The sequence below is a fragment of the Castor canadensis genome, chromosome 3, assembly GCF_047511655.1.
Source record: "Castor canadensis chromosome 3, mCasCan1.hap1v2, whole genome shotgun sequence".
Classification (NCBI taxonomy): domain Eukaryota; kingdom Metazoa; phylum Chordata; class Mammalia; order Rodentia; family Castoridae; genus Castor; species Castor canadensis.
The window spans coordinates 6,685,542-6,698,646 of NC_133388.1; the positions used below are offsets into that span (position 1 = coordinate 6,685,542).

The 13,105-nt window shown below is 43.3% G+C and overlaps 1 protein-coding gene across 1 annotated transcript in view; it reads right to left on the reverse strand.

Annotated features, from left to right (window-relative positions):
• The window catches only part of Tdrd9 (tudor domain containing 9), a 90,428-nt gene that overhangs the window by 9,770 nt on the left and 67,553 nt on the right, over window positions 1–13,105 (reverse strand). Inside the window, exons 22-28 of the mRNA XM_020187185.2 lie at window positions 12,937–13,026; window positions 12,161–12,421; window positions 10,466–10,621; window positions 10,044–10,114; window positions 8,294–8,403; window positions 7,654–7,750; window positions 1,376–1,514 (exon numbers count right to left, since the gene is read on the reverse strand). Coding sequence (XP_020042774.2) covers window positions 1,376–1,514; window positions 7,654–7,750; window positions 8,294–8,403; window positions 10,044–10,114; window positions 10,466–10,621; window positions 12,161–12,421; window positions 12,937–13,026 — 924 coding nt within the window. The remainder of the gene's footprint in view (window positions 1–1,375; window positions 1,515–7,653; window positions 7,751–8,293; window positions 8,404–10,043; window positions 10,115–10,465; window positions 10,622–12,160; window positions 12,422–12,936; window positions 13,027–13,105) is intronic.

Consider the following 13,105-nt stretch of genomic DNA (forward strand, 5'->3'; position numbering starts at 1 on the left):
CCATAACATCAATTGTCAGCATTCTGGATTTGAGCCATGCTACTAGGTTATGTAGTGCTACGCTGTGGTCTTAATTTGCATTTTCCTAATGACATGAGATACTGAGCATTTGTTCATTGCCATCCATATTCTCACGTAATTGCTTGTTTTCTTATTACTGAGTTGTAAGAGCTCCTTACATATTGTGGACACAAGTCCTGTATCAGATATGTGATTCATAAATATTTCTCCCAATGTGCAGTTTTTCTTCATCCTCTTTTGGTAAAATCCAACTTAATTGATTTATCTTTCACAGATTGTATTTTTGGAGTAATATCTACATTCTCATGCCAAATTTGAATTTATATAGATTTCTCATGTATTTGCTTTCAGAATGTTTAGTCTTAAATTTTACAATTCAGCCTATGACCTAAAGAGTTATTTTTAAACTCTTACACCCCTTTTTGTGAAAGGTCAATTAATATTTAACAGTTAAACCAACAAATCAAAAGGCAGAGGAAACTGACCACTCCTGTCCTTGGGACAGCCAATGGCATGACTCCCCCTGCTGCATCTTTACCCTGGCAGCTGTGTCAATTCACCTATTTCATGGAACTTCTGAGAAGGAAAGGAGTCTGAGTGCTCAGGAATACCTTACTCAAACTATTTGTGGTGATGGATCAGTTGTATTTTGGTCCCACTTTGTAAAATGCAAAAAAAAAAAAAATTACTAGAACAATTAGATACAAAAGCAAAAACCTACAAAAACAAGCACATGTTTTTTACTTTTAGATTCAAAAGGCATAGAACTTGTTTGTCCAATGGCTTCACAGTTCTGAAAGCTTAACCTGGGGTACACCTGTCACAGGCACAATGGTGGACCCACTGTGCACAATTGCTCTGGAGTCTTGCATGCACCCAGGCCTGCACAGAGCAAGGGTGTGTGTGTGTGTGTGTGTGTGTGTGTGGGTGTGTGTGTGTGTGTGGGTGTGTGTGTGTGGGTGTGTGTGTGTGTGTGTGTGTGTGTGTGTGTGTGTGTGTTGAGGGGGGTGCTTCCTCATTTCTCCATGTGTACCATCAGGAAAGCATCCAGAGAGAGACCCACAGCTCCTCCTAACCTAGCACAGGTTCCATCTAACTGCACCAGGAGACACCAAATGAAAGATTATACCAATGATCAGGAACTGATGTCTCACAGAACAAAGGCGGCAAAGAGCCAGAAAGGAGTGCTCATTCTACAAGGCAGTATGGAGGGCATCAGGAAGGACAGGTACCTTGGGGAGGAAAGCAAGCATGTCTCCACGTCATGTGCTGTGGTAGACACGACATTACAGGGGTGCAAACGCCAAATGAGAGTGAGATCACCATTCGACCGTGATGAATATGTCACACTAACCTCGACAATATCTTCTACATTGAACTGCACATCAAATGCTAGCTCAATGTCATGCTCCGGCAGTATAGGAGCCTCTGTAGTTGAACTCCATCCCAAACCACAAAGAACACCAGTATAGCATTTTCCATCCCGATCAACCCTGCACAAAACATTTTGAGAGGAATTAATTATTTCACAGTTGTTAAACCACCATTTTAACTTTAAGGAATTAACTGGTAAGATCATCCTACTGGTATAGTAACTAATTTTACTTGTGTTTCTTCTAGGTTTACACTAAAAATAGAAATATTACAAGGATAGTAAACTAAATATTCATATTAACCCAATATCAAGTTTCTTACTGCTGCAGAAGATAATGAAAAGAGTTTTTTTTTTTCTTTAATCACATACCTCAATGGGTTAAATTTTCACTAGGGAGGTTTTTGGAGAAAAGGTTGTACACACAGTTGTGACTATGAAACAAATCCATCCTAATACTTGTCTGTCCCAAGTTCCCATCCCTAACAACTACACATATGATACAGTTTTTTATCCCAGTTCTGTCAAAAACTGCCCCACCTCAACCATCTACACATCCTGCCATTTCTCTCAGTTTTCCCTGCATCTGTCAGTCCTCTCCATCCATGACACCAGCCTGGTCCAAACTGCAGCCACTTCTCAGATGGACACACACACAATAATTTTCAGACTGATTCCCCCACTCTACTCCTGCTTCTGCAGACCTTTTCCAAGTAACAAACAGTGGGAGCAGATCAAACAAATGCAGCAACACTACTGCCTTGCTGAAGGGCTCTCAATCAGTGGATCTGTCATTTCCAGCAACATTCTCAACACAAGCCACAGTACAGCTAAGCAGTCTCTGCTTAGTTCTTCCACAGCACCTCAGGCTGCCTTCTTCCTGGCCCAGCTGGGCTCTCACCTCTCCTCCAGAGGATCCCTCACCAAGCCCCCAGGGTCCTCTGACCTCAGTTCTCACTGGCAGACACTAACACAAATGCTAGGGCCTCGACCCAATGGGTCCAACAAATAATTACACAAAGAATAGACATTAGTACTGAGTGCTAATTTTTGATAATTCATTCAGACTTTTTCCTATCACCAGGATCAGCTAGTCTTTTTTCCAGCTTTACTGTGGTATAACTGACAAAATTGTACATATTTAAGGAGTATGTTTTGATGAGTGTATACTCTGTGAAATGATTACCAAATCAAGTTTATTAGCATATCCACCACCTGCCTCATAGCTGCCTTTTCTGTGTGTATGAGAACACATAGGATCTTCTTAGAAAATTTCAAGTGAACAACAGTATTATTAATTACTATCACTTACCTGGTTATCATTAGATATCCAGAACTTTTAACTTCAAGTTTACACATCAATTAAGTTTTGTGGGGTTTTGCTGTTTTTACTAACATACATTAGTGGTACAGGAGGTTTTGTGTGATAATTCCATATATGTGTACAGTGCACTTGGTCCAAGTTCACCCCTTCTTCCACATTCTTTTAACCTCCTCCCTCTTTGCTGATTTTCAAATACTGTTTGGTGAGTTTCATTTTGTTATCTTTATACACACACACACACACACACACACCCCTACCTCTTCACTCTAAAGTCTCGTTTTATGAGAAATGGTCTGTGTTGCCCAGGCTGGCCTTGAACTACTGGACTCAAACAATCTAATGTCCCAACTTCCCAAGTGGCTGGCACCACAGGTGTGCACCACTGCACTTAGCTACTCAAGTCTTGATTATACAAAATAAAAAAAAAAAAAAACCCTAGGCAAAACAGCTTTCTTCTTAGTCATATACATGCTTCCCTCCTGTTCACTTGGTTTTTTTTTAAAGTTATTTTAATAAAAGCAAAAGAGAATCCTGCTTTAAGTAAACTCAAAGAATAGAAACCTAAAATTCAGGCACAAATTAGGTGCTGAATATTCACTTTGTAGAACAGTAGAACAGTCACAAAAATGTTTGCTTAAACCATTGCTCTGTATTATTAAAATAATTTATTACCATTTTAATTCATATAAAAACTTTCTATAACAGAAGTGAAGAACAATCAGGGCTTTTTTCATCAATTTTATTACAACATTACAACCTGTCGTCCTTACTGATAGCAGCTATGGGACACACTGGTTGCTCACTCACACGACAACAAACGCACTTCAGCGAGGACAGTCTAAGAAGTGACCTTGAAGTGACCCATCCGAGGGTGCTAGTCCTCCGCTCATCTTTACAACGTTAGGTGAATAAGGGTAACCCAAGCAGGGTGCTACTGTTTGGCTCTTAAGCATCCCCAAAGCCCCACATATGATAAAGTCTTGATCCCTGCCTGTGGTGCTGCTGGGGGGCCAGTGCAGCCTTTAGAAGGTGGGTCAGTGGGGAACTGCCCTTGAAGGAGAGGAGCACGGTCCCCTCTCTCACTCCTTCCTGGCCGCCAGAGCTCCGTGCCGTGAGCTCATAATGTTTCACCCACAGGCCCCAAAACCAAGGAAGCCAAGCGACTGGCGGACTGAGTCCTCCGAAGCCTTGAGCCAGAGTGAACTATTCCCTCCTCATGCGCTGATGCATCCTGGGTGTTTTATCATAGTAAGAGAACACTAGCACACAGTGGGCTTATTGTCTTCTAGGAATCCTAACTGTTAACATAAACTTTAAAAACAGTCATTGAAACCATAGAAACACACTCAATTCATCTGTAATTTATACTTTTGACTGAAGCCAAACTTACAAAATCACAACAAGAACAACAGAGCAAGTGCTGTGCAGAGAAGCAAGTGCAGCTACAGACATAACCAAGGTGAGTCACTCCCCTGAAGAAGCAGCATACAAGCTGGTTGTTGCTTTTTGGGAAGACAACTTCAGATAATTATGCACCAAACAAACCAGAGAGAAGGAACTTCTATTGCAAGCTAACAGGACTCCCCATAAAACCCATAGAAGGAAATATGTATCGTCAAAAATGAAATGTTAGTCGGTCTGAAATATCCACATACAAAAGCTATGTTAAATATTCAGTGATGGAAACTGAATTAACCTACACAGTGTCACACAGCACTGTTCATGGCATGTCACAAGGACATCGCCCCATGAAACACCTCCCAACTCTTCACTCCCTCCACAGGGGTAGGATGCACACCACCATGAAAGTCACAACCTTGTGCAGCACTGAGTACCACACACCTCCCTCAACCCCTGGGAGGGCCAGCCAGCCCAACCCTCTGCTACAAAAGAGCAGACCCCAGGGGTGAGAGATGGCCCCAGGCAACAGGCCCAGGCCCCACCCCCAGGGCTGCCTGCTCCACCACACCTGAGGGCATCTCTCACCACCTCACGTTTCCAGCAAGGCAATTTTGCATTCTTCTCAAAGTCTTCAAGGCTTTTCTAAAATATGGGGTGTAGGTCAAGATTTTGCAAATTCCAAAACAGTGTGCGGATGTACTGTAAACAATTTTAAAAGGAAGTTAGCAAACAGACTGTGGCAGTCTGCTCCTTCCAAAGACAAGGCAGCATCACTCTCAGCGAATGCTGTTCCCACATTGATGCTGGTACTATTCCAGACTGCTTGAGTCAACGATCCTGCACTTTGCATCTGGGTGGATGGTGGTCATAGCATGACTCACACTGCAACACAGCTTCTATTTGGTTGTCTCTTGACATACTGACCCTTGGCACTGGCCACCACACTGTAGGTGCCCAAAGTAGCCCACAGAGAGACTTCTTGGAGAGGCCTTCATGCAGAGAAACCGAGGCCTCCAGTCAGCATTAATACCAGCCACATGAGCAGACCTTAGACCAAACCTTCACAGCTTCCCATGACTCCCTGTCAGCTATGGAATAGAGGCACCTGTCCTTCATGAGCCCTATCTTAATGCCTCACCCGCAGAATAAAATATGGTGCTAAACCCCTTCACATTTTGGGATCACTTATTCCCAGTCATAGTATAACTGGAACATCGAGTTAAATAAAGTCTTCTTATGATCCACTCCTTTAATTTTTAACAGATTTAAGGACTGAACTCTCTGTCACTGCTATTTTGAAAAAATCCTACCTCCACAGTGCCAGCTTGAAGCATGACTGTGTCCAGGCTAGGCAGAGCCTAAAGGCTGTACTGGCCTCTAAACCTGGACCATCACTTAATGTGACCTCCAACAGCTGCAAATGCCAGCAGCAGCTCTGAGAACCAAGGGAGGGGGACAGATGGCATCTCACCACTGCACCCAGCCAAAACACTTTTTTAGTGTGCTTCCCAGCCTGGGATAACTGGCCCTGTTGCGACAGAGCCATTTGCTTGCCCAGGGAAAGGATGTCTCCATTAGGTAAACAGTAATGACACCATTGAGCCAGAGTTGACACCATGGACTACTCAAATTGTTCAGGAAAAACACCACAGGGCAAGGCAAGAGAAGTGGAGTACCCTGGGCAGACACAGATGGAGAGAAAGGGAAGGTCAGTATTCATGCTCATGGACAGAGTACTAGGGCAAGAACAGCTTGTACAGAGGTCCTGCAGCAGGAAGTGGAGGACAGAAGTCAGGCACAACACCCAGGCCAGGCCAGGTACAGAGAGGGCTAGAGCCTCTACCTGCATTTTTTGCCTTGCCAATGGAGGGTGGCAAATACCTCACCTCCTTCTCCATTTTAAACAGAAACAAAAGGTAAGCTCTTCTCCATTTATCTTCCCTTCCTCCCACTACTGCACAAAGAATATGTTGGAGGTGGCAAAAAATAAACAAACAACAACAAAAACCCATCAGGTCTTCAAGTTGTTATCAACTGTGGTGGGACAGGGATGATCTGGAAGAACAGACCAACCTGAGACACAGACGTGGTTTCTGACAAGTGGCTCCCTAGCAGCCTTTAGAATGGCAATCAGATGCCTTATGAACAGAAGTGTCTTGTTGGTGGGTCACAAGTGGAAAGAAAGGGGCATGCATATGGCCTAGAAGCACTCTCTGGGTGTCTTGAGGACAGTCCCTCCGGGACAGCATGCCTGCAACACAGTGGGTGACAGGTTCCCCAGGTCAGATCAGACTAAACATCCTGTCCTGCTTGCCCAGGAAACAGAACACTGGAATGAAAAGAAAGGAAAATGCTTGTCTCAACTAAATGTCCTCCACCTTCCACAAGTTTTTCAAAAATGGTTGCTACTGATTCAACAGTTTTTCTTAAAATTCATATAACTAATTAGAGGCAGAGTTTGGATAAAAATCCACAAAGCACCAGGCTACCCCTTCCCTTCCTGATGACTCCCTAGGTGAGCGAATGGATTCAAAGACAGCCACTGACCTATAATGGCTCCACCATGACTTTCCAGTTTTAATTGCAGCACGAACATGATACACACTCAAGTGAAAGTTATGCCTTGAGGTCTCATCTTCCCCTGGCTAGCAATGGATGGCACAGTGCCCTCTCACACTGCTAGGCAGCTGCAGAGTCAAAGTTCCAGTCAGCACTGGGACCCTTACTAAATGACCATCTCATCACACAGTTCTCTGCATTCAAGTCTCTGGGGGAAAAATCCCTATTCAGTCTTGGCACAGAGCTTCCATTTTCTGGGTAGTCTGCCTCCTAGTTTCTGTGGGCAGTGGCACTGACCAGGGTTCCCCCTTGAGAACCAGCCATCAGAAAGTTTACATTCTCATTCACAGCCTGCTGACAACAGGATGCCTGACACGTTATTTTCTATGAGCAAAATTCACAGTTCCACTTCCTATTCTTTTGCCAGCTTTTAACATGGGGATACACAGTATCCCCATGATACTGTGTGTACCTCTGCCAGCTCTCTGAGCTCCTTTCTGAAACAAGTCCAAGCACAAGGACAGATGCTCCTCCATTTATGGTGAGCTCAAATCCCAAGAAGCACACCCAAAGTTGAAAATACCCTAAATTGAAAATGCAGGGTGTAGGTCGTCTCCCCTCAGGACCAATGAGCTGATCAGAGATGCCTAGGATCATCATACCACTAGCCCAGGGAAACATCAAAGCTCAAAATTTAAAATACAGTTTCTACTGAACAAGTATTACTTTTGCACCACCATTAAGTAAAAAACTCAGAATCCAAACCATCATAAGTCAGGGGCCATGAGTACATGAATGATAACAAAGCTGAATCACATGAAGTACAGAGGAGAATGAACAAACCACCAAGAAGGGGGTCACAGCCACACCCTTCCTGAATGCTTCTCACAAACAGGCAGGAAAGGGTCCACTTGTCTCTGCTCAGGTTCTCACATTACAAAAGCCTGCGTAAGGACAAATGGAGGCCCAACCCTACCTTAACTCCATCACCGGTGCGAACAACATGCTGAGCAGTGCCGGGAGGCCAGGGATGTGAGGCATCAGAGAGGTTTCTCTCAGAATCATGGTAGATCCTGTTGCACAGGGGAATGAGAGTCAGCTGTCAGGCCTGCACCTCATGCTGCTTGGTGTCATTCACTCCTAGCCAGTACTGCTGATCCACAGCACCCTTATTCACTGAGTCTGTCTCCAGAAGTCACCCTCCAAGGAAAGCACTCCCTATTCTTGGCTCCCACACATCCTACAGAGACACCTCATGAGTATGCTCAGGTGTCTGTTCCATTGGGGAATAACTCACGTGGTTACTCTTTTCTTCTCTTTCCCCTCATTATACTATCGGGTTTTCCCAGGGCCAAGAACATGGACTTAGTCTCCTTTGTAGCCAAATGGAGAAATTACTGAATGAATTAACAAATGATCAACTAATTCCCACATCCTTGTATTTAAAAAAAGTAATAATGCTCCATTTCTTAAACTTGCATCAGCCAATTCTCAGAAAATGGCCTAAAAGTATAATACATAAGCATAAATTTTTTCACTAATTATAAATTGTTCCTAGCAACCAAGTCAAGGAAAAGAAGAAAAGAGGGAGACATATTCAGAAGCCCTCTAATTACCAGTTGCATTGACTGAGAGTGAGGCTGCAACTAGCATCCTCTGGTGCAAGTCTGCAGGAGCATCACTGATGACAACAGAGTTGATGCTCTCCTTCTCGATCCAGACACACCTGAAAAAAATGGGCAGGACACAAGCTACTGACCCACTGACCAGGCAATAAAGTATACCCAACCCATAAGTGTGCCTCAGAAAAGACAGTCACACATGCAAATGTGATTGTCCACAGCCATGCCAGGCCTTCCAGTCTCCTAGTCTCCTTTCCTGAGCCTCCCCCATATACCAGGACTTACTCTCCCCTCTCCACTGTCCCCACATAGTCCCACCATCTCCTTGCCTGTGGGTACTACCAATGTGTGAGGATACCCAAACCTGCTCCTCTACCCCTGCTCTGTCCTGCACCATAGCCCATGCAGCCATCACCTGCATCCCAGCAGAGGGCACTCAATGCAGTGCAGCTCACTCCTCTGTCTCCTCTCAGCAGACCCAGCAGCAACTCCACAACAGCATCTTCATTCTTCATCATCCCACATCACTAACCTTAACTGAACTCCAGCCTGTTTGTCCCACTCCTAAAAGTTCTTGTGAAGCTGTCCACATCTGTACCTCCTTCTCTGGCCTCGGTTACAACAGGGACCAGCCTTAGAAGGGTGCTCACCTAAGGACTCTTGCACACAGAAATCAATGCATTCCTCGCAAACTTCAATGTGTATGCAGAGCTCCTGAAGAGCTTGTGAAAATGCCTGCCCACTCAAAAAGTCTGGGTGGGGCCTGAGCATCTTCATTTCCAACAATTTCCCCAGGACTCCCCTTCTACTGGTCCTCAGAGGAACTCTTAGAAGAGATTATCCAAAGTGAATTTTTGGTGAGGGAGGTACTGGGCTTTGAACTCAGGGCCTCATGTTTGCTAGGCAGGTAATCTACCACTTGAGGCATACTCCTAGCTCTCCAAAGTGGTTATTTTAAAATGCACATAGTAAAGCCTCCAACTGTATTTGGATGAAGTCTAAAACATGCCTTAGGAAACTTGTTCTTGTCTGTCACAAGGTCTGCAGACCACTCTTGCCTAGCTCCACCCAATTCAATCATACTTCACTTATTCAAAGTTCTCACAAGACAAACCCTCAAATTTAGGCCTTTGCCCTTGTCACTAGAACACCTCCAACCCTCACCTCCCCTCCTCAAACACTGCTCCCTGGCAAATGCCTCTGCAGCTTTCAGGTCTCAAATTCCTCTGGAAAACCTTCACTGCCTTCAAGTGTAGCTGGGTCCATTATGTTCTAGAGCCCCTAACAAGACCCTGTAAACCCTCTGCTATCATCACCAATTTTCCCTTCTGCCCCCACTGGATCCATAATATTAGTGAAGATGTCAAGTGCATCTTTTCAATTAGCAATAATCAATTAGCAACAATCATGCTTCAGATAAAACTCATTGGTTACACAAAGCTGACAAATGCATATTCTTCACTATTGTTCCCCAATGCAAACACCATTCTCTACACATTCATGGACCTGCTGAGTAACAGTTACAACCAGAACAGAAGAAATGACAAAAGACACTCAAAAATATGTCTGTTATAAAACTGCATTCATGGAAAAGAAAAAGAACACCTCAGATTTGGAGCTCGGAGAGAAATTAGGATAAGTTTAAAACATTTTAGCAGTTGAGATACAAAGAAAGATCAGTTTCTGATGAGGTCTATAGAGAAGCAGAGAAAAAATTTTAATGGGAAAATTAATTTAATCATACCTGAACTTGGATATTCTGGTCAAACTATGACACTTCAGCTCGTAAGGGTTAAACGGTCCATGGAGTATGGCCTGTACACACAAAATGCACATGCGACCAATAAGCACTATGCCACATACCATAAAGTAGAAAAAGCCCAAGTCAGCTCACACTTCAAAAAAATTACATTTTCAAGATTCTGTGAGAAAAGAACTCCTTAAAGAGGGTATTTTTCCAGCCAGGCATGGTGGAGCAACCTGTAATCCTACATTCAGGAGACTGAAGCAGGAGGACAGAGAGTTCCAGGCCAGCCTGAGTACAAACAATCCGGTCTCAAAAACAAACAAGAAAAAAAAAAACTGACTATAGCTCCAACTCTTACTGCACAGTGAAGAATGATACCAAGCATCTAGATAATATTTTAAGCAGTTCCTGCACATTACCTTGCAGTTTGGGGCACCCAGCCTATTGGAAGAAAAGCTCTCCAACAACACTCGGATCAGGTATTTCTCCTCATCCTTCATGGGGGAGGACACGGACCTATCCACCAAGTTTTCCATTGATTTGGAAAAGAGATCCTTGAGGACTTCATGGCTTTGCTGAACAAAATAAGAAAAGTACGTTCTGTTTAGGAAAAGTTATACTAAAAGCATCTATCCCAACCTAATCAAAACATTTCATAGGTATAATCTTATTCTGATCTATATGTCATTAAAGTACAAGTAGATAATTTTTTTTTTTTTTTTGCAGTACAGGGGCTTGAACTCATGGCCTCCACCTTCAGCCACTCCACAGCCCTTTTTGTGATGGGTATTTCTGAGATAGGGTCTTGCAAACTATTTGCCTGGGCTGGCTTTGATCTGTGATCCTCTGATCTTTGTCTCCTGAGTAGCTAGGATTACAGGCATGAGCTACCAGCACCTGGTGGGAGGTAATTTTATCAAGTTCATTTTAAAATTCAAACAAAAGAAATAATAAGTTTTAGCTATCAGAGAATTTAAGGAAAGAAACCTTTAGAAAAAAAAAAAACTATCTTGTAAGCCAGGCACTGGTGACTCATGCCTATAATCCTAGCTACTTGGGTTGGCTAAGATCAGGAGGATTATGTTTAAGGCCAGCCCAGGCAAATACTTTGGAGACCCCATCTCCAAAATAACCAAAGCAAAATGGAGTGGAGGAGTGGCTCAAGCAGAACAAGGCATGCTTTGCAAACACGAAGCCCTGAGTTCAGCCCCAGTCCCTTCTAAAAAACCTTGTCTTATATATAAAATTCAGTTTTCCACAAGGAGTATCACCATAATTCCTGTTTTTCACAACTGAGAATTTCACCGGCTTGTCGGTTAATATTTTGCTAGGTTTCCCTTTTCCAATTCCTAGAATCCTTCATCCCCAGCAGAAATTACAGAAGTACAACAAAAGACCTTCAAGGTAGGGCTCAAAAGCAGCCTCTATGAAACCTTTAGACCAAGAAAAGTAACTTTACAACTGATTGTGAAAACAATAGTCAAAAGAAAACTTGAAATATGTGAAATATATATATTTTGGTGGGACTGGGGTTTGAACTCAGGACTTCATGCTTGCAAAGCAAGCAATCTTCTGCTTGAGCCACTCCTCCAGTCCATTTTCCTGAGGTTAGTTTGGAGATGGGGGCCTCGCAAACTGTTTTCCCTGGCTGGCTTCTAATTGTGATCCTCCCGATCTTAACCTCCCAAATAGCTAGAGTTACAGGCACGAGCCACTGGTGCCCAGCCTGAAATAAATGTTTAATTAACTACTTCTATTATGAAAATAATTCTTAGAGTCCATTAAAAAAGAAAAAAGCAATACAAAATATTTTCAAATCTAATTTTCATTTGAAGAAGAAAAAATAGCTTAAGTAGGAAGCCAGCAAAAATAACATCCAGCCAGTAGTCTCAGAGAAATCTGGAAGACATTGTAAATAATACCACAGATCTTGATAAAACATGCCAAATGATGAAGAGCAACTCCATCCATCATCCATCCATCTATCCCACAACACCCCCAGAGATGAAGAAAAGTAACCCCATTCTCATTCATACTCTCTCATTCTTTGTCTTTCTCTGTCTCAATGGCAAATAAACATGTATGCGTGCTCTAACAAAAGCAAAGATGCATACTTTTGACTCGTAACACTCCTCCGCGAGCTCAGCATGGCCCTCGCTGATGAGGACGTCTCTGATGTTGACCATGTCCTGGGTCCCGGAATAGTGGTACACGTCCACATGCAGCACACTATGTACCACTGAGAAGACCTTCACTAGCAGAGCACAGCCGCTCACCAGGGAGGCAAACCGTCCACTGGCTCTGCCGCTCCAATGCTCACCACAAACAAGAGACTTTGCCGAGGGCTGCATTTTGCAAATCTTAAATTCCAAAGCCTGCAAGACAGAAAAATCACATGGCAGTAGTTTTGTAAATGGACAAAACACTCATCTCCCCCAAATACCACCAAAAAGTGACCTTGTTCTTGTATCTCGTTAGTTTTTTTCACAAGAATCCTTCTGAAAGTGATGTGAGGTAGTGAGAGTTTCACAGCTAAAGAAATTTGGCTTCACTTATCAACAGCAGCAGCTTAGGTTAAATGATAGAAAGGGAATGTCTCCAGCCCACCTCACCTCTCTCTCTGGTGCCAACATAACCAGAAGCCTTAGAAACAGTGTTAGAAAATACCACTGAATTAAAACAACACATTTTTTCTATATCTTAACTTACTTCAAAAGCAATAATGGCAAAAAAGCCAAAATGCCTATGGCAATGTATTTTGAGTGAGTGTGACACAGTCCCTTCTCTGCTCTGGCCCTTGGCTGCTCTGTGGTAAGCTGATGGAAGAGGACCACAAGACTCTTCCTTTGAGCATCCAACATTCATTTCCACAGAATCTTTTTTACCTTACCTGAAATGGAAGCTCAAGAAACTGACAGGGAATCTCCATTAAAAGGCCTAGGTCGACATGAGACCTATTACCATAGTCTACAAAGAACACCTAGAAGACAAAGAAAGAGAACACTTAGACACAGGGCCTCAAACAACATCCTCATTGACCTCTTTGAGCAATGGCAGCA